Raw genomic sequence first — 24,868 nt, 5'->3', positions numbered from 1 at the left:
GTACTAAATATACAATGCCCCGTTGGTGTTATCTACAAAGATCGACTCCATCATCTCAATGAAAGAAATTAACAACTGTTTAACATTGAAAATCATCTCAAAAGAAGAGGTGATGTCCTGTTAAATGACATCCAACTGAAACAATAGGGAAATTTAGGTACACAGTATGTGATTACAAGAGCTGGCCCTCAGCCGGAACATCGGGTCTAGGACCCTTCTTCCACAACAGATTGACATGACTACCAGCACTCAAGACTTCAATTTTATTCTTTATCTAAGACATGCCACCTTTAATATGTCACAGCCAAATACCCCCACGGGCGGGGGGAGAAGAGGGGTGCATTGGCTTGTTCTTCTATAGACATTCAATGACAGAGAGTACTAACTGCCAACTCTCTTTAAAAAAAAAAAAAACTTCCTCAGTTTAATTCTTTGAACACCTACTTCATGCTGGGTTCTGTGTTAGCCATGGAGAGAATAAGTATATATCTATCTTCAAAGTGATTATAATTGAGCAGAACTAGACAGTATTTTTGCATATGTTATATGTAAGAATTGATCATTGCTCATACATACGTGTGTACGAGCACACATATTGTGTTGGGTTTTGTGGGGGAAAAGGTCTGTACATGTGATTTAATCAATGTGAGAAACTCCTAGTGTGGGAACTCCATCCACTGATGCAGAGCAGTAACTCAACCGTAACTTAGTCTGAGAAAGTTGCTTGGGGCACTAAGAAATTGCATGAATTGTCCATGATTATCTGGCTAATATGTGTCAGAAAGGAGGACTTATTAATAATAGTTAATGTGTATGCAGTGGTTTGAGGTTTGCAAAGTGCTTTGCATATGTAACCTAAATTTGTCACAACAGCCTTGTAAGGTGGGTATAACTATTATTCCCATTTTACAGGTGAGCTAAGTGAGACTGATAAAGGTCCATTGACTTACTCAGGGTCATATAGATCGTAAGTAGATGAGGCAGGTTTCAAACTCAAGTATTCCTCAGGCTAGCTTTCTAACCACTGTGCTTTAGTGCCTTTATCATGCTTGGGTACTGTCCCCCTTCATCTTTATCCACATGCAACTGAAATATCTCCAATTAAAAACCTGTGTATCATGGAGACTAGAATTTTCTGGCATTCAAAATATATCCATTTATTGAAAAGTAATTGCTATTATTTTGCATCCTTATCTGGTACTCTAGATGACTCTCTACCTTGTTTACCTCTGCTTTGTAACTTAGGCAATCGGTATAGTGGAAAGGATTGGAGATGCGGTCATTAGTTTCAGCTCTCTCACACATTCACCATGTATCCCTGAGCAAAACACTTCACTTTTCTTGGAACATTTTGGGATAGTTCTAAGAGTACTGCATCTGAAGCCAAAGAACACAGCTTTATATCCCAGCTCTATTGCTTAGGGCCTGTATGATCCTGGGTAAGTCAGTAAATGTCTCTCAGCCTCAGTTTCCTCATCTGTGAAATGATAGGGTTGGACTTAGTGACCTCTAAGGACCCTTCCAACTCAAAATCTATTATCAGAGAGCTGAAATTAAATTAGATGGCCTCTGAAGTCCTTTGTATCCCTAAAATCTAGATAGATGATGATCAAGATATATAGCTAACTGATAAATAAATAGAGATAGATGAGAGATAGATATGTATAGATAGAATCATAGACTGGTATGCCTGGTATTCAATGATTTGGTGTTTACTATGTGCCAAGCGATGTGCTAAATTTTTTATTCTATCTTTTATCTGAAGAGAGAAATTTTTCAACTACAGAATCAAAGAACGTCAGAGTCAGGTCATCAAGTACCAACCATACCTGAGCAGAATTCACCTCAGCAACATCTCAGACAAGTGATCATTCAACCTCCATAAATTTTGCACTGTAATTTGCAATTACATATAACTTAAAATGAGTAGCTTTCAGTTGTACTAAAATAAAATCAAATGCTAGATTGTAGAACAAACTTTAGCCTATGTACAAGATTAAGAAAGAGCTGGCTAGGAAATGAGTCAGTCTTTCAGTTATTCAACAAACACCCATTAAGTGCCAACACAGGCTGTGTTGGAAGCTGGTGGCAGAGTTGGGTAGCTCTCCATGAAGGAGATGAGAATTGAGTGGGCCTAAAAAGAGGGGTGGAATTGGATTGACATATAAGACGATGATTAGATAAAAGGCATCATGAATCAAAGCAAAAGACACTGGATTCAGAGGCAAAAAGATCTAGATTTGAATTCTAACTCTACAACTTACTCCAAAATCACTTTCAATCTCTGGCCTTCAGTTTTCTTGTCAGTAAAAATGTTGAGGTTGGACTCCAAAGTTTTCTAAGGTCTCTTTCATCTCTAAAGCTAATAATTCTAGAATTTGGATGTGTGACAAGAAAGAAGAAGATCTCGGGAAAGGGGTTGGTGTGAGAAAACCTAAAGAGTCAGATATGGTATACCCTAATTGGAGGCCAGTGAGATCAGCCAATCTAAAATGCAGCATTAATGATAAGTAGGAGAACTCTGGCATTCAGGTGTGTATGTAAATGAGTAGCCATTATACAATAGTGTGTACATACCATGTCAACACAGTGAGTTCTCCCAGGAGAGCAAAGTTTACAAATATAAGCTATGATTCCTAACCACATGGAGCCAGAAAACCCTGAAGAATGAATGAGTTTTATAAGAGTTCAAAACCTTGGTGGTAGAAGGAAAAATGAGAGTTAACACTCTATATTGTTAGGTTGAATGCTTATTCCTTTTCCCAAAAATCAGAGAGAATCTCAGAAATTGGTGCTTAAAAAACAGAAATTATTGCTTAAAATTATAGATTGTCAGAGTTGGACAATACCTAAAGGGTCATCTATCTAAATAGAAATCCTCTCTACAATAGCCTGACAAAAGGTCGCCCAGATTCCACTTGAAGACCACTGGTAGTGGAGAATCAACCACTAGAAAGGCATTCTCACATACCAAATAGTGCTGAACATGAAGTAAGGGTGATCTTGGTTCCAAACCTTCCTTAGTACTTGCTACCTTTCTGATCACAAGTAAATGAAAACCTTTCAAAACCTCAGTTTCCTCATCCATAAAATAAGGAGGTTGATTAGATGACACCACCACCTTCATCTCCACCTCCTGGCTTCCCTGGCCTTCTTCAGCACCAGCTAAAGTCCCACTTTCCACTGAAAATCTTTCCTGATTCCTCTTTAATTCTAGTGTCTTCCCTCTGTTCATTATTTTCTATTTATCCTGTCCATAGTTTGTACATGATTTGTACACTATTTCCTCAATTAGACTGGGAGCTCCTTGAGAGCAGGGAGTCCTTTGCTTTTCTTTCAATCCTCAGTGCTTGGCACAGTGCCTGGCATGTAGTAGAGTGCTTACTAAATGTTTATTGATTAACTTACTGACTTACTGAATTTAATATCCTTTCCAGGTCTGAATAGATGATTTCATGGCTTCTTGAGGTAGCCCATTACACTTTTGGACAATTTTCATCGTAAGAAAATTCTTATTCATATTGAGTCAAAAATCTAACTCTTTGTAGCTTCCATAAATGGTTTCATCTTCTGTCCATGGAGCCAAAGAGCAGTGTGGCACAGGGAGAAGAACATTCAACTTAGTGGTAGAAAGCATGCTTTCAAATCCCAGTAACTTACTAAGTGATATGGAGTGAGTCATTTCACCACCAATGGACCTCAGTTTCCCCATCTGTAAAGTGGGGGAATTGGATTAGATGATCCTTTAAGTCCCTTCCAGTTCTAGGTCCTATGACTTATGCTTAATTCTCTTCCTGCTGACAACCTTTGAAACAAAGATTCAATACTACCAACCTCAGTCAGTCAGTCAACAAGAATTTATTAAGCACCTATTATACCACTGACAAGGTCTTCTAATGAAACAGCTGCAGTTACTTTAATGAATCTTTGGCATCATTTCTGAGTCCCCCTCACCATTCTTCTCATCTTCCTTTATACTTCTGAGTTAGAGCTCAAAAATATTGCACCAATGATACAGTTGGGCTAGTTCCAAGATTTTCACCAGTACAAGAGTACTCAGGTATCCCAATAGCTCAGCTCTAAAAGAAGCTAGCCAGTATAGTCCTAGTGATCCCAGAAAGTCTCCAGATTTCATTGTGAATCATGTGGTCTCATCCACTCCTTTCAACGTGACTCATTCTCTCCAAATCACCACCTAATCAGTCACTATCTCCACCCCCATTACCTAGAAAGGCTACTATTAAGATCAGTCTTTGGAGGAATAGAGAGACAAGGGTTTGTTCCCCTACCCAAGGGACAGCCTGGGAATCACTGAAGAGGTGGAAACATTCCTAAAAAATAATCCCCCCAAAAAAGTAGTTATTGAAGAGAAAAGTGGAAAAATATCCCAAAAATCACTGAGACATAATGAAAGGACAGTTTGGGGTAGACAAAGAAGAGGAGAGAAAGTTTCAAATAAATTAAAAACAATAACCACGGGCAACATTTCAACCTCTCCAAAGCTCAGGCAATTCTCTAAGACCTGCATACCTACATGGTAGCTATGTATAATGGGAAGATATTGGATATGGAGTCAGAGAACCTGAATTCAAATCCAACCTGTTACTGCCTGTGTCACCCCCCCCCCAAGTCATTTGACATCTCTGCACTTCAGTTTCCTCATCTGTAAAATGAAGGGGTTGGACAAAATAGCTAAGTTCCCTTTCAGCTCTAACTATTATCTTTGATACCAAGTAGGGACCTGCCGGATGGAGTTCTCACAATAAAGCAATAAGTGATTATTTTTGGTCCAAAACTGTAATTTCATCAATATTAGGAATTCCCAATATGAAAACTCACTCCACAGATGCAGATAAGCAACTCTCCTTTAACTTAGAGTTTTGAAGAGTTGCCTAGGGCACTGAGAGGTTCAGTGATTTGCCCAGGAACACATAGCCCATATGAGTTAAAAACAAGATTTCAACCCAGGTTCTCCAGAATCCAAGGCTAGCCCTCTATCTTCTATGCCCTATCTAAATGTGAGCTGCTCTGATATTAACCTTTTCTGAGAAGTAAAGCTATGACTACAATAAGCATACAATTCTCCCAGCTCTTCATCAATCAATCAACAAGCACTTATTAGGTGTTTACAATGTGCCAGGCTCTAGGTTTCACGCTGGGGATACAAATAAAAGGCAAAAACAGTCCTCTTCCAAAGGATATTGTCCTAGAATGAACAATAATGACCAATTACCAAGAATAGGAATCCTTGTTATGAAAGGCCCCATCCAATGGGACCAAAACTTGGACTTAGGCCATGCCAGTCAAGACAGTAACATTTATCCCTATGCTAAAGTAAGCTCTCCTTAGTAATGAACTCAGCACCCAGCCATGCAGGCAAGCTAATTAGTCATGTTTCTAGATGCCATCCATCACTGCACACATTCCCAAATTTCATGCAGTCTAATACATTTCCTAATTTAAACAGCAAACAGCCTGGGCTGAGAGGAGGCCATAGAAACTGAAGTGTTGGCCAACCCTGACACCTAGTGGTAATCTAAAACTGAAAAAACTCAAGCAGAAAAAAATCTCAGTGGCATCAAGACAGTGAATCCTGACACAGGGCAGAATTTCAGGGTTCACCACCATTATGGATGTGAACATGAAGCATGAGAATGTCAACAGAACATGACCACCAAATTCTGGCTCTAAACAAAGCCTAGAAAAGCAAGTTTTCTTTTTTCATTTTAATTTGGGGCATAGAGAAGGAAGAACAAAGGCTTCAGAGAAGGCATTTCATGGCTGCTTCAAGTACTCAGAAGGCATGTTATACCTCTTAGATATCGGATGTTCTATTTAAACGTTCCCATTTAGCTAGATTTCAAAGGTAAATCAAACATACTAATTGTCAACTCACATAGGGACCTTTTTCAACATGATTTTCTTTCCTTATTTTGTATACCCATATATGAAATCTCCCTATGTTTTTTTTTCTCCTCAAGCTGACCTTTAATAAATCCCAAAAATAACTTCAATCTTGCCAATAACAGCCAAAACTCCCTTCTTGTCTTAAGTGGAGCAGCCTCGTGGGTAACTAGACCATCATCGATTGGCAGGGAGATCAGAATGAGGGATAAGGGATAAATAAACCCAGAGAGAGCATGAGAATGAGGCTGAATTATTACACCATGTCAGTATGATACTCCTCCATTTTTTCATGTATTTTTGGACCAAGTCCCTGTGAACCATCACTGCCATGTTCTCCTCCAAGGAAACTGACAAGTACAAAGGCGAATTAAGACGTTCAAGGAGACACAAAATATTCAACTTTCCCATTGTTCATGGCTTTTTCTTTTTACCTGCTGGCGTTTGTGGGCCAAATAATCCAGATTTTCTAGCTCCGTGCCAAGTTTCTGGTAGGTCTTCTGCAGATCAGATTTGTTGGATGCATTTTTGAGGGACTCAAATGTCTTCTGAAACTGCAAAGTAAAAACAAAAACAAATCAGGAGGTCAATCAAATAGATGTGCTGCTGTGGGGAAAGCACTGATTGTGAAATCAGAGGATCTGGGTTCAAATCCCACCTTTAACATTTACTACCTCGAGACCTTGAAGAAGTTGCTTAACCACCCTGGGTCTCAATTTCCTCATCCATAATCTAAGGGGATTGGCTCAGATGGCCTTTAAGGTACCTCACAGCTCTATGAGATATCCTATTACCTACTGTTTGGAGGAAATCTGTGGTATAATGGAAAAGTCCTGCTGACTTGAGAGTCAAAAGATCTGGGTTAAAGACCCAACTCTGCCACATACTGGCCATGTGACCTTAGGCAAGTCACTTCCCTCTCCTCTGTAAAATGACAACAGTGGGCTAGGTCATCTCTAAGTACTCCCTACAAAGCCAACATTTATATAATCAAGGAAAGTCATTCAACTTTCCAACCCTCATTTTCTACCATCTGTGATATGGGGCTAACAACTGACATCCCATTATCCTACAAAATGAAAAAGAATAATTAGTTGTGATGATAAGAAGTTGGCAGCTAAAGCATAACCCCAGAATGTGATTGTTGTTGTCATTAGTATTACATGGACAATTACAAGTTGAATTATGGATAAGAAGCAATTTTGGTTCCCATCCCAACAAAAAGAACACACTTCATTCAAAAATATTGTCACATTTTAATATGCACTGGTGCCTTAAAAGAATAAATTATAGTGAGAGTACTCTTTCAAATCACAATGGGAAAGCTTTGGGGAGAACCATTAAAAGCCCTCTCAAATTCCAATTATCAAAGCACATGATTATGAAAAAGTGGCTGCTCTCATGATATTTTGCTAGAGTGGAAGAGACTCAGGCCTCCCTGCATAGAGATATTTAGGCAGAATTGGTCACATTACCAGCTCCAGCCAAGAAGACTGGTCCAATATCTTCTTTTCGAAAAGGCTCAAAGCCTGGCATTTCAATGGCAAAATCACACATCGAGCCTTCAAGAAGCAGTTGTACATTTCCACTTCCCAGGCAAATGAGCTATGAAACCAGTTCTAGGGATCAGAATACTCTCCAGTGGGAGAGTGGAAAAATCCCCTCTCCCATTTTTATTTTTTAAACAGCAGGTGAGAAAAATGTTGATGAGCTAAATTATAGCACATCACAGGACTTTTATTGTTTGACTCCTAATAATCAAGTAGGCAAAAAGAAGGCATACAAAAATTGAATTAGTTGCTGATTTTATGGAAACAAGACTCACCTTAGAGGATTGTAATCAAAAATTCCAAGGTATGTCATTTGTAAACAATTCCCACTGTATCTTTACATATATCATTTGTGCCCCTATTCTCATATTGCACTGCTTTATGTACAATCATTAAAAAAAGGAAAGAGAAATTTTCATTCCATTCTGCCATCTCCCATACTTGGAGCACTCACCCTCTTTAACAGCACCTTTCAGAATCCTTATGACCCTTCAACACTCAGCTCTCCAGCCATCTAACACCTCTGCTTTCCTCAGATGATCTTTCCTCACCCACAGATTACCTTAGATTTATTTAGCTGTGTATATACAGTGTCCAGACTAGCATAGTGCTTGACACATAGTAGACCTTTAATAAATGCCTAGTGATTAATTGATTCCCCCACCCCTTTCCCATAAGAATGTAAGTTCTTTAATATCAGGGATTACTTTGTTTTTGTCTTTGCATCTCAAGTGACCAGTATATTGCCTGGTACACCATAGGTACTTAATGAATGCTTGTTTGGATTGAATTGAATAGGACTGAACCAAGCTATATTCTCTTCAGTCTCTCTCCCTATAAAAAAAAAGGTTCTTTCTCATATCATGTACATATCTTCACTATATTATACAAGATATAGTAAAGGAAAAAACATATTTATGAGTCTTCAAAGTAAAACAAAAACTTAATAGAGATGTTTCCAATGTATTATGGTTATAGCAAAAGGATGGAAAGCATAACACTACTAGATCATTTCACTGAAGGTCAAAGTTTCAATAAGAGGGAGGTTTTAGTTCAAATTTTTTATCATTATCACTTATGGTCTGCATTTTATATGGTTTTTAAAATGCCTTAAACCACACAAAAAACCTACTCTGGTGCTTTATTCTGTTATGATGGTGATCCTGAGTTCTGGAAAGCTAGGCCAGGAGTACAATCCCTGCCAAACAGGATAACTTCCCCTTGCAGTCTGACAGACTTCTCCTCATTGAGGAAAAGTCCAGCTTTATTCAAAGAGGCTCACAAATAAGGTATGAATTATTTAAGATTTGGAATCGTGCCAACCAATGAAACAAGAAAAATTGCAAAACAGTCCTCTATCCTAAATAGCCCCCTTTCTATTTTCATTGTGACAGTAATGGGGAAAGGGTAGAAGGTGCTAAGAATAACATCTTTTTTAGACCATTTACAAACATTTATCTTGCTTTTGCCTTATTGTTTAGCAAATGTTTCATGTGTGAGAGAGTTGATGGTGCAAACTTTTGCTCAGTCAAAGACTAATTAAAATAGAACAGTCTATCCATGAGCCTGGGTGATGCTCTCCTACCAATGCATACCAAGTCCATGGTGGAGAGTGAGCACATTCAGAAACCTAACAGTGAGGCATGTGAACAAGGTGAGTCATGTGCTTGGGGCAACTCACAGCTCTGAATTGAAGATCTTCATGTCTATGATCTTTTTGTGAAATAGTCTATACCTCACATCACCCGCTAATCAGAAAACAAACAAAGCCTCCTCTGCTATCCTAGGGGTACTGTAGCAATGTCAAGATCTTTTCACATAGAATCATGAAATGTCAAAGCATTGAGAAAGCATTATGCTCTTTTAGAAAAAAAATTTATCAACATTATAATCTTTCAACGAAAATTGCAATTCTCTTAAGTTTGGAATCATCCAAGTTAATCAAGTCTACTCTCTATGGGATACAAGAGGTTTCCCCTTTGCAATCCACGAAAGTAAATAAAAGGCATCATAGGCAAGCTCCTGTGGGGTTTGTCTTCTCTCAAACTGAGGATAGTGACAGAGCTATATATTCTTTCCTCAGCCTCTTCTTCCAATAGCAGAGGATTGTTTTCTTCAATCATCTATCAACAAAGCTATACCTCTTCTTCAACCAGTATGGCTCATGACAAAGTCGATGCTAACACTCTTTACCCTCTATTTCTCCCTCTCAAGCCACAGATCACAGTAAAGGGAAACACAGGCAAAGTCCTGAGAGATTTCATCTCTCTCAGATGTAGACAATGCTAAATGACTATAAGCCCAGTCAGCTCCTCACAAAGAAGGAAGATTCTGCATTCCTCCAATCAGTTTCCAACAGAAGTTGCCTCCAATCAAACAGTTCCTCACATGCATGCCTGTCAGCTATGCTCAGATCCTTTCTTGTTACCATCTTCTGACTCTTGTATTTATCTTGTCATTTCTAATGCCCCAGAGCAGGAACTACTAGCATTTAGTGACTCATCTTTACCTTGTGAAGAGAAAATCAAAATATCCACTTTTCTGTCAGGTGTGACCCCACCCCATGGTCCTTATTCATAATTGTCTCAAAGTCCCTAGTTATTTGATTTATAATTTCTCAGTTATAACCTTCAAAGCCCTAAAAACAGCTGTTTGTAAATGAGCTGGTGGACTGTAATGCATTGTAGCCATCCCCACCTTTAGCTTTTGCCAAAAGCTTCTTCTCTCTCTAGCACTCTCTAAACAGTCACCATCTCCCTCTTTTATTAGACTGACTGTGTTTCTTCTTAAATTGATTTTGTCAGGGTACCGTACACAAATGTTCTTTTTCTACCCCACTTTGGAAACCAAAATGTCTATAAAACAGAATGGTCAGAACTTACAATTAAATTGAGCTCCCCCACTATCACCATCTCCATCTTTTGAAATCTTCCCTTGTCTTCAAAGCCCAACTCAGATGCCTCCTCCTTCAAGAAGTCTTCCCTGATACCAAAACTAATGCCACCACCCACCTCCAGGTAAAATTTGTAACCCTTTCCTCAACTCGCACGTGGCATTCAGTCAAGTTCTCCTTTGCTCCTACCATATTCTGTCATATTGTAATAGTCAATTGCAGGTGTGTTCTATCCCTCCTACTAAAATGCAAACTCTGAGGACAGAGACTATGCCATTTTCCTTCATTATACTCCCTCAGTATTGAACAAGAGACCTTTCCCACATAAAAATGTGTTGGGATAGCATGAATGTGCATCTAGCAAGCTCTTAGAAAGATTAGACCACAGAAGCATCTGAAGATTCACCTCTAAAGAGGCAGGAGTCCTTAAACTAGTGCCTTAAGCTGCCTGGTTCCACTGCTATCCAGCAAAACATTCTCCAAACAACCATGGTAAGATTTCATTCCATTACAGTCTTTCTTTGTACAACCCAAGATACAGAATTGGGGGAGGGAGGATTTTGTTATTGTTGCTCCAAATTAAAAAAAATAAACAAACAAAAAGCACCTAATTCTATATAAAAAGAACAGAAAGAGGAGACTGTATATGAAACTATAAATCTCTTAAAGTTCAATTTGGTTTGGGTACTTTTTAAAAATACATACTCAATTCAACACATTAGCTCCAAAGTTATCTCCCTGAAACAGATCTTCTCAACCTGGAATCTCTGAACCTTTTTTAATACAAAGTGTCCCAAAAGTTTTAATGCAAGTTTAAACTTTAATAAATAAAAATTTGGGTAATCCCATATTTAAGCTAATAAGCTTAAAATTGCACTAGGATTTTTAGGACACCTTGAATTTTTATTTCAATGTAATTAGTTTCCTTTGTAATCTTACATACTTTATTTTATTCATTTAACAACTTTATTCTGAAAAAGGGTCCATAGGCCACTATGGTCCACACTGAACTACAGATGTTCCCAATTCAACTGGCTCTAAAATCAGAGGGATGCAGTTCAAATCCCATCTCTGACACTCCTCATGTGACCTTTGGTAAGTGACTGAACTCCCTGGCCCTCAGTTTCTCCATGTAGAAAATGAAAGCATGGGTCTAAATGACCTCTGAAGCCCTTTCCATCTTGAGGTTTATTATCCTATGGTCCTGTATCAAGTTAGGGGCAGGTGGGTTGCACAGTGGTTAAATCACCAGGCCTGGAGTCAGGAAGACCTGAGTTCAAATCCAGCCTCAGATATTTACTAGCTGTGTGACCCTGGGCAAGTCACTTGACCTTATTTACCTCATCTGTAAAATGAGCTGCAGAGGAAAACAGAAAACCACTTGAGAATCTTTGCCAAGTTTTAAAACCCCAAATGGGGTCACAAAGAGTCAGACACAACTAAAACGACTGAACAACAACCTATATTAAATGCTCGCTACATTGAAGGCATTGGAGATGGAAAGACAAATATGAAGCAGTGCCTGTCCTCGAGGAGATTATGTTCTACTAGAACTATTATGCTGAGCTGAGTACAAAATGTTGTACCAAAACAAGTTGTGCCACTTCAACTCAACAAGCAGACCCTGGTAACCTAAGTTCACATTCTTAACATCCCAGGGGGATTTTCATCAAATACCATTATGAAAAAGATAATGACATGAGCATTCCACCAAGTAAAACAATGGAGACAATGTTGGGCTACTTCCTCTCAGCTCTCATTCTGATCCCAACATGCTGCTCTGCAGAGAAGCCTTTGCCAGTAAATGGTTGGTTTAACCCAGCATTATTCCTCATTCCCAAATAAATTTTTCCCTTTCTCTGACAATGCATTTTAAAAGAAAACCAAAGTTAATGTTCTCTCCATATTACACGTCCTGTGAGCTCATTAAATATATGTGTGCACCAGCAGTAAAATGAGAGAGGATGAGGAAAAATGGACCACAGCAGTAAGATTTGAATGGTGGCTTGGGAAAGAGATGCCATCTACCAGGAAGCTTGCAAGCCAAGGTCCCTGGGCCAGTGACCACAGTCATTGTCATCAGAAGGCAACCGTTCCATCTCTGAACCCAGAGCTCTTTTCAATCCACCACACTACCTCTCCAAAGATTCTGAAGACTAGGAGAGCAGGAAAGGATGGTGAGAACAGCAATGCTATAAATAGTAATGCCAGTAGCAAAATCCCCCAACTCACTAGAGATTGGGAGAGATGTGGGACAGGAGTTTGGGAGATGGATTCAGGATGGACTTATAGAACTGGGAGTCATTTGCATAGGGATGATCAATGAACCCACAAGAGAGCAGCAGGTCACCAAGGAAGAGAGAATGGATTGGTAGGGTGGTAAGAGCACTGGATTTGTATTCAGAAAAATTGGATTCATATCCCTGCTCTGACATTTGATACTGGTATGATTTGGGGTATCTATAAATTGAGGGGATTGGACCAGATGACCTCTACTAACCCTCCCAACAATTAGAGAGAGAAAAGAAAAGAAAACCCAGAAAAATCTTCCTTGGGGGAGTAGCTGTGTGTACAGGACAGGAACTAGACAGCAATACTAACAATGTGCCATTTAGATAGTGCTTTAGAGATTTACACAGATGGTTTACCCACATTATCCCATTTGAGTATCACAAGAATCTTTGAAGGCAGGTGCTGTGGATGTTATCATGCTCACTTCACAGATGGAGAAACCAAGGGTCCGAGAGGTTGAGTGATTTGCCTACAGTCACATTACTAATAAATATCAGGGGCAGGATCTAAAACCAGATCTTCTTGACTCCAAATCCAACAAAGGAGATAGCAACAATGGTCAAAAAAGTGGAAGAAGAGAGAACGAAATATATATAACATAAATACAATGCCTACTACAATAGTAGCAAAGTGTTACGGTGGAAAATAACTTGTGTTGGTTTTTGCGAACTATAGCCACTAACTTTCAAAACGAGTTTTCCAAGAGAACTCACTGGCAGATAATGTCTTTCATTAACAAAATGGTTTCTGCTGAGGCAGAAAATGGAAACCCAATTCCAAGTGCATTCTGCTAAAAGGAAGCCATTAGAGGAATTGCAAGAGTGACCCAAGCATGGAACAAAGTCAAGCTAAAGTGGCCCAGCCAACAGATTTCCTTTTAGATTTTTATTGATATCTTTGGTTTTTATATCAGCTTTCTTTCCAAACATATCCTCTCCCCCTCCCTTTCCCTACCCAGATAGTCATTGCCTATAACAAAGAGTAAAAAATGGGAGAAGCATTTTATCAAAACTAACCAAGACATCAATCAAGTTTGACAATATATGCAATATTGTGCATCCATTGTCCCCACATACACCTCTGTACTTCCTCATTTCCTCTTCAGGGTCAAGTTTGGTCATTATAATAATGTAGTATTCAATGTTCTATTGTTGTTATTGCTATTGTTGGGGGTGTTCTTGGTGCTTAGCACAATACCTGGCACATAATAGGCCCATAATAAATGCTTGCTTACTGAGTGTTCTTTCCATTCATATCAACCAACATTGTAAAGACATTGGAGACATTTAAAGATAATACCTGGAACAGGATGTAACAACATGCTCATTCATTCACCAAACATTTATTGATTAGCTGCTTTGCACAAGTTATGTGGGGGATAGAAAGACATGAGCTGTCTCTAAATAAGAAAATATTTATAAAGTGCTTTGTAAACATTAAAGCATTATATAATGTGACATCTGTTTGGCCTATGATTATTGTTATTACAAACATCATACGTTTACTTAGAACTTTCAACTATAAAAAGCATAAGTTATTATAGAATGATATATTTGGAACTGGAAGGGACATTGGAGGCTTTGGAGTACATGATTTTATAGATAAGAAAACTGAAACCCACATGGTTAAATAGATTACTTAGGGTCATACAACTAGTATATGTCTGAAGTAGGATTTGAACTTGGGTCTTCCTGATTCCCAGTTCAGCATTCTATTCATTGTACCACCTAGCTGAAGAGAGGTAAATTGAGACAAGCATTATCACCATTTTCCATATGGGGAAGCTAGAGTCCACACCGGGCAAAATAACGCCTAAAGTCATATAGCCAGCTAGCAGCAGATCTGATTCTAGAACCCAAGGCTTTTGACTCCTTGCCTAGAGATCTTTCCACATCACCCTCAGAGCAGCCAAGAGGATTTAACCAGTTCCATATTTCTAATAAGAGGGATGCTAGTCACTGAAAAAGAAGGGACCCGAATAAAAGCTATGATTCATATAGAACTTTAAAGGTTTCAAAGCTCTTTCTATATTATTTCTTTTGGTCCTCATAATAACCCTGTGAGGAAGGTGATGTTATTATGCCCATTTTAGAGATAAGAAAATTAAGCCTCAGAGAGATTAGAGACTTGTTGAGGGTCACAAAGTTAGTAGCAACCAGATCTCCAGGGAAGCAGGATAGGCTGTGACTTCAGTAGTAAGGACCTTACAGGCCACAGGTAAAATGATCTGGAGAGAGAGAAGTCGCTGATGGCATGATAAGCTCCCTCCAGACACAGCATCCAGATTAGGTCAGGCACTCAACCCTTCTCCAAGTTCAGTAGGGGAGTAGGTAGGTTGTCCCACGTAACAAAGTAATCTGGCAATATCATAGAAGGCCTGGTGTCTCATAGGGAAGCAGAAGGTCAAACTCAGGTGAAGCTGATTAGTTTTTGTACCTCCTACACCACAGGCAAGGTGATGCCAATAAATTTGTCGTTCAGTTGCATCCAACTCTTAGTAAATGGGTGGACTGTAGCACACCAATACTGGCCAGGGGTTTTCTTGGCAAAGATTTTGGAATGGTTTGCCATTTCCTTCTCCAGCTCATTTGACAGATGAGGAAACTGAGGCAAACAGGGTTAAGTGACTTGCCCAGGGCCACACAACTATTAAGTGTCTGAGGCTGGATTTGAACTCAGGTCTTCCTGACTCTCCAGGCCCAGTGCTCTGTCCACTGAGCCACCTGCCAATTGGCAGCCTCCTGCCAATAAATTAGGAAGTCTCAAGTTTTGTGCAAGTACGATTCCAAATTTGGAGTGCTCTGGAGAAGGGGCAGGACAGGGTAGGGGTAAGAGGCAGGAGTGGAGGGTATTTTGAGAATGGAGAATGGAGTCTGAAACAAGAATGACTAAGTGTCTAAAAGCAAAGGTTTTTCAAACTACCACAACAATGCTTCCAATAAGAATGGATTTGTAGAATGTTTCCCCCTCTCCTGAAAGTAAATCCCAGAAAGAGGGGAAAAAACATCACCTGCAGAACTCCACTTATCAAGAGGCACTGGCCTCAGAAAGATTCAGCTGCCAATACAGTAATGAATGATTTTCTGTGAAAGAAAAATAAACACCACTCATTTGGAGAGCCATTGCTCAGCCTGTGAACTCAGAATACCAATTTCCAAATTAAATGTTAAAAACCCACTCAAAAGGAGGAGTTGATAAGTACTGTATCAACTCCCCAAGGCAATGCTAATCTTTTACCTGTCTTTTGATAATCAGAGCTCAACCCAAACCCACAGGGATCGACACTTCCTTTTCTTGTGCTTAAACTACTTTGAATATTGCATAAGAAATGCATGAAAGTTAGGAAATAAAGTTCACTATAATGATCAAACCCACTGACTTTCTTCAAAATAAAAATAACTGAGTCCAGAGTTTTCTAAATCCAAAGAGATTTAGAGTGATGGAAAGAGCGCTGTATTTGGAATCAAAATCCTGGATTCTAATCCTGGCTGTGCCATTAGCATCTTGGTGATTTGGGAAAGTCTCTCCATGCCTCAGTTTCCTCCTCTGGAAAATGAAGGGTTGAACTATCAGGGATGGAGAATCTGCAGCCTCAAGCCACATGTGGCCTTCTAGGTCCTTGGGTACAGTCTTTCGACTGAGTCCAAGTCTTACAGAACAAATCCTTTTATTAAGGGTATTTGCTCTGTGAAATTTGGATTCAAAGGGCCACACTTGAGGACCTAGAGGGCCACATTGACCTCAAGGCCACAGGTTCCCCACCCCTGGACTAAATGATCTCTAAGGTCTCTGATTTAAAATCCCAGGAAGGAAATTGATAAGTTAGAATGTATCCAAAAGAGAGAAACCAAGAAAGAAAAGTTCATGCTATGCAGGAATCAGCCAAAGGAACTAGGGGTGTTTAACATAGAGAAGACTCAGGATCAGAAACAGGGGACATAATAGCTATTTTCAAGTATATAAGGCACCGTCCTATGGAAACAGAATCAGAAATGTTCTGCCTGACCCCAGAGAGCAAACAAGGAGTGATGGGTAAAAGTTGCATGGAGATAAATTGAAGTTTAATGTGAGGGCAAATTTCATATCAAAAAATAGAATGGGTCACCTCAGCAGATGGTGGGTGCACTCCAAAGGAGGTCTTCATGCAAAGGCTTGTGGTCAATTTGCATGGTCTGTTGTAGATGGGCTTCTGACCTTGGCCTAGATGGACTGGATGATTCTGGGGTCCCATCCAAACCCAAGACGCTGTGATTCTAAGTCCTATAATGGCAACCCTGAGTTCCAATTCCATGGAAGAGAATTACAACCCATGAGATAAAGATAAGCTTCGCAAGGACAGAGACCGCCTGACTAGTCTATTTGTATGCCCAATGCATAACACCGTGCCTAGGACAGAACAGGTGCTGAATAAATTTTTATTGATTAATCAGCAATGTGGCCTAAGCCAGTTAGAATGATAATAAAATACATTTTAAAATGCCGTTTTAAAAAATCATTCAAAATAGCAAGAATGTCGAAGCCAATGCAACAGCAATCCAACTCAAATCAACAGATTTGCTGCAGGTGCTCCTCTGTGCCCAGTGAAAGACAATATTGAGCTCTTTCTCTGCTCCCTTTCCCCCTCTAACCCCTGTGTTGGCTCAGTTTCAACTTAGCACAATCTTGGATTTCCTCAAGGAACAATTTACTTTTTCGAAGTGCATAATCAGGAATTCCTGAATATAACCATCTTTTAATACAACCCTGGCCAGTAAGGAGTGGAAGTTGTTATTACATTCATGACTGTTAAGGGGCCCATGTTTAAACCAGTTGGTAGTCTCAGTCTATGTCCTTGAAAAGAGACACAGTAGCTGGCCAAATGCTCGACAGGAATTCTGTGCTGTTGACAATCTCAGCAGAGAAGCCATAATTCAATAAGAATAAGAAAAACAAGAGAAATCTAGCAATACACAGAAACAGACCTAGACTGATATTTTTCAGAGTTATAGGTGTACCCTCAGGGAAGGAGATGTCCTAAAAGCAACAAACATTTGATTACGTTCCTTTGGTTCCCAGTTCCTGTTTCATGGAGCTTATGGTCGAGTAAAGGGATTAGATAACTGTTATGTACAATATTACATGGTGAGTTAGAGAGGTGCACATAGAATGTTATGAGTTTTGATGGGGAACGCTCACAAAACAAGGGGATCAGAGGAAGCTACATGGAGGTGGGAGCATTTAAGAAGGGATGGGAAGACAAAGAACCACCAGAGTTCAGGGTATGTTGAGATTACTTTAGTTTGGCAAAGCCAAAGAGTTTATGGAACATAATGAGATGAGAGAAGACTGGAAAGATAGAGTGCCATTGGATTGGAGGGGGTGCCTTAAATGCCAGGAATTCAAGTCACTTAAACCCCTTAGAACTGCACTTACAAGTCTTTCTGGACAGAGCATACTGAACAGAACCATCATTATTATTCCCATTTTAGATTAGAAAACTGATATTCAAGCTTCTTGGGATCAGAATTGTGGTCGCTTCTATCTCTGTAGCCCTAGGACCTGGCATAGGGTCTCATATGTTGTAAGTGAGTAATACATTCTTATTAGGTTGAGTTGGATTGAATATAGGATGGAAATAGCCATGTAGGTGGCATCACAAAACAGTTTGGTTTTCTGGACTATGGCCTCCTCCTACACCAGAATGATGGGCAAAGGATGATGTTAATCTTGAGAATACAAGGAAAAACTTGCTAAGCAAGAGATTTGCCAGCCTGATAAAGAGTGCTATAAATGGATACTTAAGAGGAGAAGAAGAAAAATATCCAGCCAAAACTGTAAAACCAGATCCTCTAGAGGACCACAGGCAAAACATAGAGAGAATGCTTTGTAAGAGTGGTACCCAGTAATTCTCAAGAGAAAACGTTGAAAGGGATCATGAAAAATACTTATGTCCTTGGACTTCTATATAACCATCCACCAAACATAGGCAATAAACCCAAGTACACTTGAAACTTTAACCAAGAGAGGTAAACAAAATAATATCATGGGTATCACTGAAACCAAGGCAAGGTTGATTCAGGGCAAAAGAACATTGGACTTGTAGTCAAAAGATCTGGGTTCTAATCCTAGATCTGATGTTTACCCAATTGTGTGACTTTGGGTAAATTATTTCAACTAATTCCTACTTTTCACCTATGTAAAAGGGGAGTGCAGCATCTAGGTGACAGTGGGGATGGAGTACCAGGACTGGAGTCAGGAAGTCTCATCTTCCCTGAGTTCAAATCTGACCTCAGACACTTTCTAGCTGTGTGACCCTGGGCAAGTCACTTAACTCTATTTGCTTCAGTTCCTCATCTATAAAATGAGGAGGAAATGGTAAACCACTTAGTATCTCTGCCAATAAAACCCAAAATGAGGTCACAAAGGGTCAAATATGACTGAAAATGACCGAACAACAATATAATTGCATTACCAACCTTACTTGGTTGTTGCAAGAGTTTCTAGTACCATGTAAACAAGAGCTATAATCAGCATTGGTAAGTTTGAATGATAAGAACATCCCAATAGAATGATGTAATTTGTCCAAAAGAAACAAATCCATTCAAAGGGATAGAAAGAAGTGTGGTATTGAAGATGCTCTATACCTGGGTGGAAGTCTACAGCTTTGTGGTTGCATACAACAGAGAGTATTGGGATGAGGACAAAACAAAGGAAAAACAAGTAATGGGATTTCGGGGACACTGTATAGCCTAAGAGGACATGGATATTGCCTTACCAAGACAGATGAGGAAAATGACACAGAGGCAAAAATAATTTCAAGATGAGTGACTTCAACTATCCAGAATTCTTCTAAACTCCTTCTGCTTAGAGCAGAACATCTTAGGAATTCTTGTTCTTGCCTCGCTGATGGTTCCAGCTCTCAGAAGGTAGGGGAAGACAGAACCAACAAGGAAAAAAATTACTTGGAAGCAACTTGGAATAATAGAAAGAGCATTTGAAGTCAGAAGACCTGAATTGGAATCCTAGTTCTGCAACTTAGCAACTGTGGGATCATACAGAAGTCATATTAGCTCTTAAGGCCTCAGTTTCCTCTTCTGTAAAATGGGGAATTTAGATTGAATGATCTTTAAGGTCCCTTAGAATTATAATTTAGGGAAGTAAAATGACTAGAACTTTGGAAGAAAGTGACCATTTCACCTTGGAATCCATAAAAGAAAGGAATATCAAAAAAGGCATAAATGCAGGCGTGCATTATAGCTATTGGCATATATGTCTTTTTCCCATACTATATTGGAAATGTGTGAGGGTTTGCATTTCTCTCCAGAAGCTAGCACAGTCTTCTGCTCAGAGGGACCCCTAAATGTCTTTATTAAAGCAGATTTCAAAACAATCAGAGAAAAGAGAGCACCTAGCATAGGGCCTTACACACTAACAAAGGTGCCTAATAAATGTTTATTGAACTGAATGTTCCCATGGCATACCCTCCAAGAGGAAAAATCCCTGAAGAAGGATGGGAGCTTCAATAAAATGCCAATGCAATTATAGGCAATCTCTATGAGAGTAAAGGGTACAAGATTTAAAGAAAATTGTGTGGTTGTGTAGTGAGCTGCCTTTGAAGGCAGCTAGGAGGTGCCATACTGCACAGAGCCTGGGACTTAAAGTCAGGAAGACCTGAGTTCAGATTCAGCTTCAGACACTTACTAGCATCATGTTCCTGAGCAAATAATTTGACTTCCGTCTCAGTTCTGTGATCTAATAGTATCTACTTCACAGAGTTGCTATGGGGATCAAATGAGATAATATTTGTAGAACACTTTGCAAACTTTGAAGTGTTATAAAAAAGTTTTTCATCCATTTTCAATTGTGTCTGACTCTTTGTGACCCTATTTGGGGTCTTCTTGGCTAAGATACTGGAGTGGTTTGCCACTTCTTTCTCCAGCTCATTTTACAGATAAAGAAACAAGCAAACAGACTTAGGTAACTCACCCAGGGTCACACTACTCACGTTCTGAGGCCAATTTAAACTCAGGAAGATGAGTTTTTCTGACTCCAGGCTCACACTCTATCCCCTGCACCACCTAGCTGCCCAGTTATGTAAATACTAGCTGCTACTACTACTATTATTATTATTATTATTTATTGTGATTAGTTTTTTTTAAATGCATTGAAGGTAGAGATAGGATCTGGATCTACGATTTCATTGATATATGGAACTGCAAGATGAGGAAATTCTCTCTTCCAATGCCTTCTCTGCAATGTACAATCTTAGTTGCCCAGAGCACTAAGAGATAAAGTGACTTGCCCAGGGTCACACTGCTAGTACGTGCTACAGGCAGGATTTGATCCCAGGTCTTCCAGGCTCCAAAGCCAACTCTCAGGTCACTATACCAAAATCAATCTCCAATATGGGAGGAGAGGTACATAATGCAATGCAAATTTAATCCAGTAGCACGAACCTAAACATGGTGTGGGGAAGCCCAAGGCTTAGAATAAACTAAGGCTTCCCCCAAAATGCTAAAGACAACAAGAAAAATAGTTTTTAGTTGCATGTAAGACAAAAAGAAGAAAGAGATATGCCTACAGCTTAAAGCAGACAATTTTAAAGTACTATAAGCAAAACAAACTAACACCCTGACTATGTTTGATAGCCTATGGTCCCTTCTTTTAGTAAAAAAGCAGTGGACTACATGTGCTGTGTGGTATACACTGTCAGACATAGTGCATCCATTTGTTTTGCTTAACAGCACTTCTTTATTATAAGGAAAGGTTCTACTGTGGCAGAGGATTATTGAAAATCATAATGATTTCTTAAAGAAGCAATAATACTTTTTTAAATGCAATAACTACAGATTTCTGTTTATGCTAGTGACATGAAAGGTCACAGAGAAAGCCTATCTCTCTCACACATTGTCCAACAATGATCTAAAAAGGGTATCAGATCAAATTGAAATCAAAAAATCCAAAGAAAAACATTAGTAAGGGCCTTCATGCAGGCTAGCAATAGAGGAAAAAAAAAACAACACGAAGCTGTGAACACTGGCACAGAGGCCCTATTAGGGAAGCTTGCGTGAGCTCAGGTGAACAAAGCAGAAACCTGAAGCAATGTCCTGACCAGGAATGCCTGAGAGGGAACAGAGGACCACAGAATTCTGACCAAGGATACTGAAGTCTGCCAACACACTGAGTGCAGACACAGAAAAGGAGGTAGAAGCCAGAAGCAGGAACCCAGGTGATTGAGGTCTGGAGCAAACAGGGACAAACCACCCTCAAGATAGTGATGTCAGGATCAAACAGGGCCAGATCACTCCATTCTAAAACATGGAAGGAAGTGGTGCCTAGCTCTGGCACAAAGTCTCAAATCATGAACTAATGCTAAGGATAGTACTGAACAGAACAAGATATCCAACATTATGAAGAAATATTATAGATCAATATTATTGTGTAAGTGGCAAGAACCTGACGAGATTCATGTCCCACTGACACCACCTTCAAGACCAATGGGTCACCTTGATGTTAGGATGAGGCACTAGAGGAGGATCATAGTGTAATGTGTATACATGTATACACACACACACACACACACACACACACACACACACACAATGTAGAACCTTCTCCCAGCTATTTTTAATCAACCAACCATCAACCTTTTTCAGTTTTCTATTGAATCTTTGACTGCCTCCTGTTTAAACACTCTCCCTGTCCATGACATTCCATATACCATCTCCATGCTTTTGAGCAAATGCCACCCCTCCCCCATGTGTGGACTGTACTCCTTCTATACTTCAGTCTGGATAAATTCCTGGCATCCTAAAAAGCATTGTTCAGATGTTGCCACTTACACAAGAAGAAATATTGTAGGTTTCTGAAGTAAAACCCAGAAGAGAATAACTCCACACCAACTACCAGCAGATCCTCAGAGGAAAAAAAATGGATTGGCCCCAAGAAATGAAGAGGAAATAAAAGAGAAATATGATCTCAATGAAGAAAGAAATAACAAATAGAGTAGCAAATGAAATTGAAAGTTCCAAAGGAAAGAATCGGAAGGAGAATAAGTAGTTTAGGCCACAGCTTTGCCCAAGTAATGGCCTACCTAAAAATTAAAAGGGACCACATAAAATTCAATGATTCCACGGCACAACAAGAAATATTAGAATAAAATCAAAAGTTTAGAAAATAGAAGATAATGTAAGGCATTTACCATCAAAAATAAATGACCTGGAAGAGAATTCAAGAAGAAATAGTTTAAGAATTCTTAAATTTTCAGAAAAACAAAACTAGTTACCATTTTTCAAGAAATCACAAATTATAAGCATCAAAATTTATGAGAACTACAAAGCAAAGTGAAAATTAGAAGACTATACCAGTCACCTGGTAGAAGGAAGGCTAGGTCGAGCAGGCATCAGCTGAACCTCACTCTTATCTAAACCATAGAAAAGTAGGTTGAACACATAAACACACAGAGAGGTGTATTAATTCACGTAACAACAGGGAAATCTACTGGGAAAGGAAAACAGGAAGGAGTTTAAGAGGGAGGGTAGAGACACAGAGGAAATAATCACAAGCAAAACAAACTTCACCTTCAAAGGACAGATCATAAAAGCAGATTAAAAAGGAAAGAGAAAATAGAAGAACCAATGATCAGAGTCAAGGTAAGGATGGACAGTGGAGGGGAAGCAGATTGTTCTCATTTCAAATCACTCGTGCTGGCCACTTTCTTTCTCTTTCATCACCTTCTTCTTTGTAAAGAGAAAGGCAAGGAACAAAGAAAGGAAAAAATTTAAGAGGAGAAAATGGAGAAAAAGACACAATTACAATCATGACCATGGATATACTGCTGAGGGTCCACATAGCACTTAGAGAGCTGGCCACTAGGCTCAAGTCAATTATGTCACTTCCTGGCTGCATGACCTTGGCCAAGCGATTTAACCTCTCATGCTCTCGGAAGTTCTAAAATACTACGGGCACAGAGAAGGTGTCACTTTGCTTTAGTAAAGGGAGTTCCCTTACCTAGGAATTCCCTATAACATTAAAATCATAGGTCCAATCTTGAGCCCTAACTGTGAACACAAAAAGGATGAATTTAGCAGCAAAACAATAGAGGACTACAGAATGGATCAGAAGGGAGACTCCCCACAATCTGTTGTTTACGAAAACACACTGGAAACATAAATACTCACACAGAGATAAAATGGAGGCCAAGAGCAGAATGCATTATGCTTCAGGTCAACTTGAAAAAACACGGAAAGTACTCATGATTTCAGACAAGGCAACAACCACCACAAAAAACTGACATGGCTAAAGTAGATAAATCAAACGACAATTTGCTTCAAGGCCATGAAATAACATCGATACTTAATATATGTGCACCAAATAGTATAGCATCCAAGTACTTATAGAGAAAGTTTATTGAATTACAGGGACAAACAGCAAAACTGAAATGAATAGTTCACATTTTCTAGGGATGATTGTTCTAGAGAATTTAATATTATTGGAACTTTTAAAGCAAGGCAATCCCCCCGACTTGTCCTGAAGTCCTCTTTCAAAAATCATTTGTCAAGGTTTGGGGTGTAGGAGTGGTTTGGAGGAAAGAATGAAGGGAAGAGGATACACACCATCTGTTATAGTCACAAGAAGTATTATCCATGGAGGGTTTAATTACACTTCAAGGAACTGTGATTTCATCGGTGTGGGAGGGCTCTCCACCAATGAAGAGCCAGCCCCTTCTCTAGCTTAGTAGACAGATCTTTGAGACTTGTCATTGTGATGGAAAAAAATCATTCTCCCTTGGCCAGCCCAATCATGAGTTTCTCCAAATTTAACTGGGTTGTTCCTCAGGTGACTCTCATAAAAGTCCACATCATAATCCATCACCAGATTTTTCCTCAAGGCCTTTATAGCTTTGGAAATCCTGACAAGGTTCATGTCCCACTGCCACCACCTTGGAACCAATGGGGCACCTTGATGTTAGGATGAGGCACTGGAGGAGGAACATAATGTAATGTTTACACATGTACATACACACACACACACACACACACACACACACAATGACGAACCTTCTCCCAGCTATTTTTAATCAACCAACCACGGGGCAGCTAGGTGGCTCAGTGGATAGAGCACTGGCCCTGAAGTCAGGAGTACCTGAGTTCAAATCCGGCCTCAGACGCATAGCACTTACTAGCTGTGTGACCCTGGGCAAGTCACTTAACCCCATTGCCTAGCCAAAAAAAAAAAAATCAACCAACCA

The 24,868-nt window shown here is 39.5% G+C and overlaps 1 protein-coding gene across 1 annotated transcript in view; it reads right to left on the bottom strand.

The window, feature by feature from the left end:
• The window catches only part of CTNNA3 (catenin alpha 3), a 1,857,428-nt gene that overhangs the window by 1,760,705 nt on the left and 71,855 nt on the right, over window positions 1–24,868 (bottom strand). Inside the window, exon 4 of the mRNA XM_027840655.1 lies at window positions 6,339–6,458. Within this exon, the coding sequence (XP_027696456.1) occupies window positions 6,339–6,458 (120 nt within the window). The remainder of the gene's footprint in view (window positions 1–6,338; window positions 6,459–24,868) is intronic.

Source organism: Vombatus ursinus, unplaced genomic scaffold, assembly GCF_900497805.2.
Source record: "Vombatus ursinus unplaced genomic scaffold, bare-nosed wombat genome assembly UNPS02014847.1, whole genome shotgun sequence".
Taxonomy (NCBI): Eukaryota; Metazoa; Chordata; class Mammalia; order Diprotodontia; family Vombatidae; genus Vombatus; species Vombatus ursinus.
The sequence above is the reverse complement of the archived record's forward strand: the minus strand, read 5'-3'. Positions and strand labels throughout refer to the sequence as shown.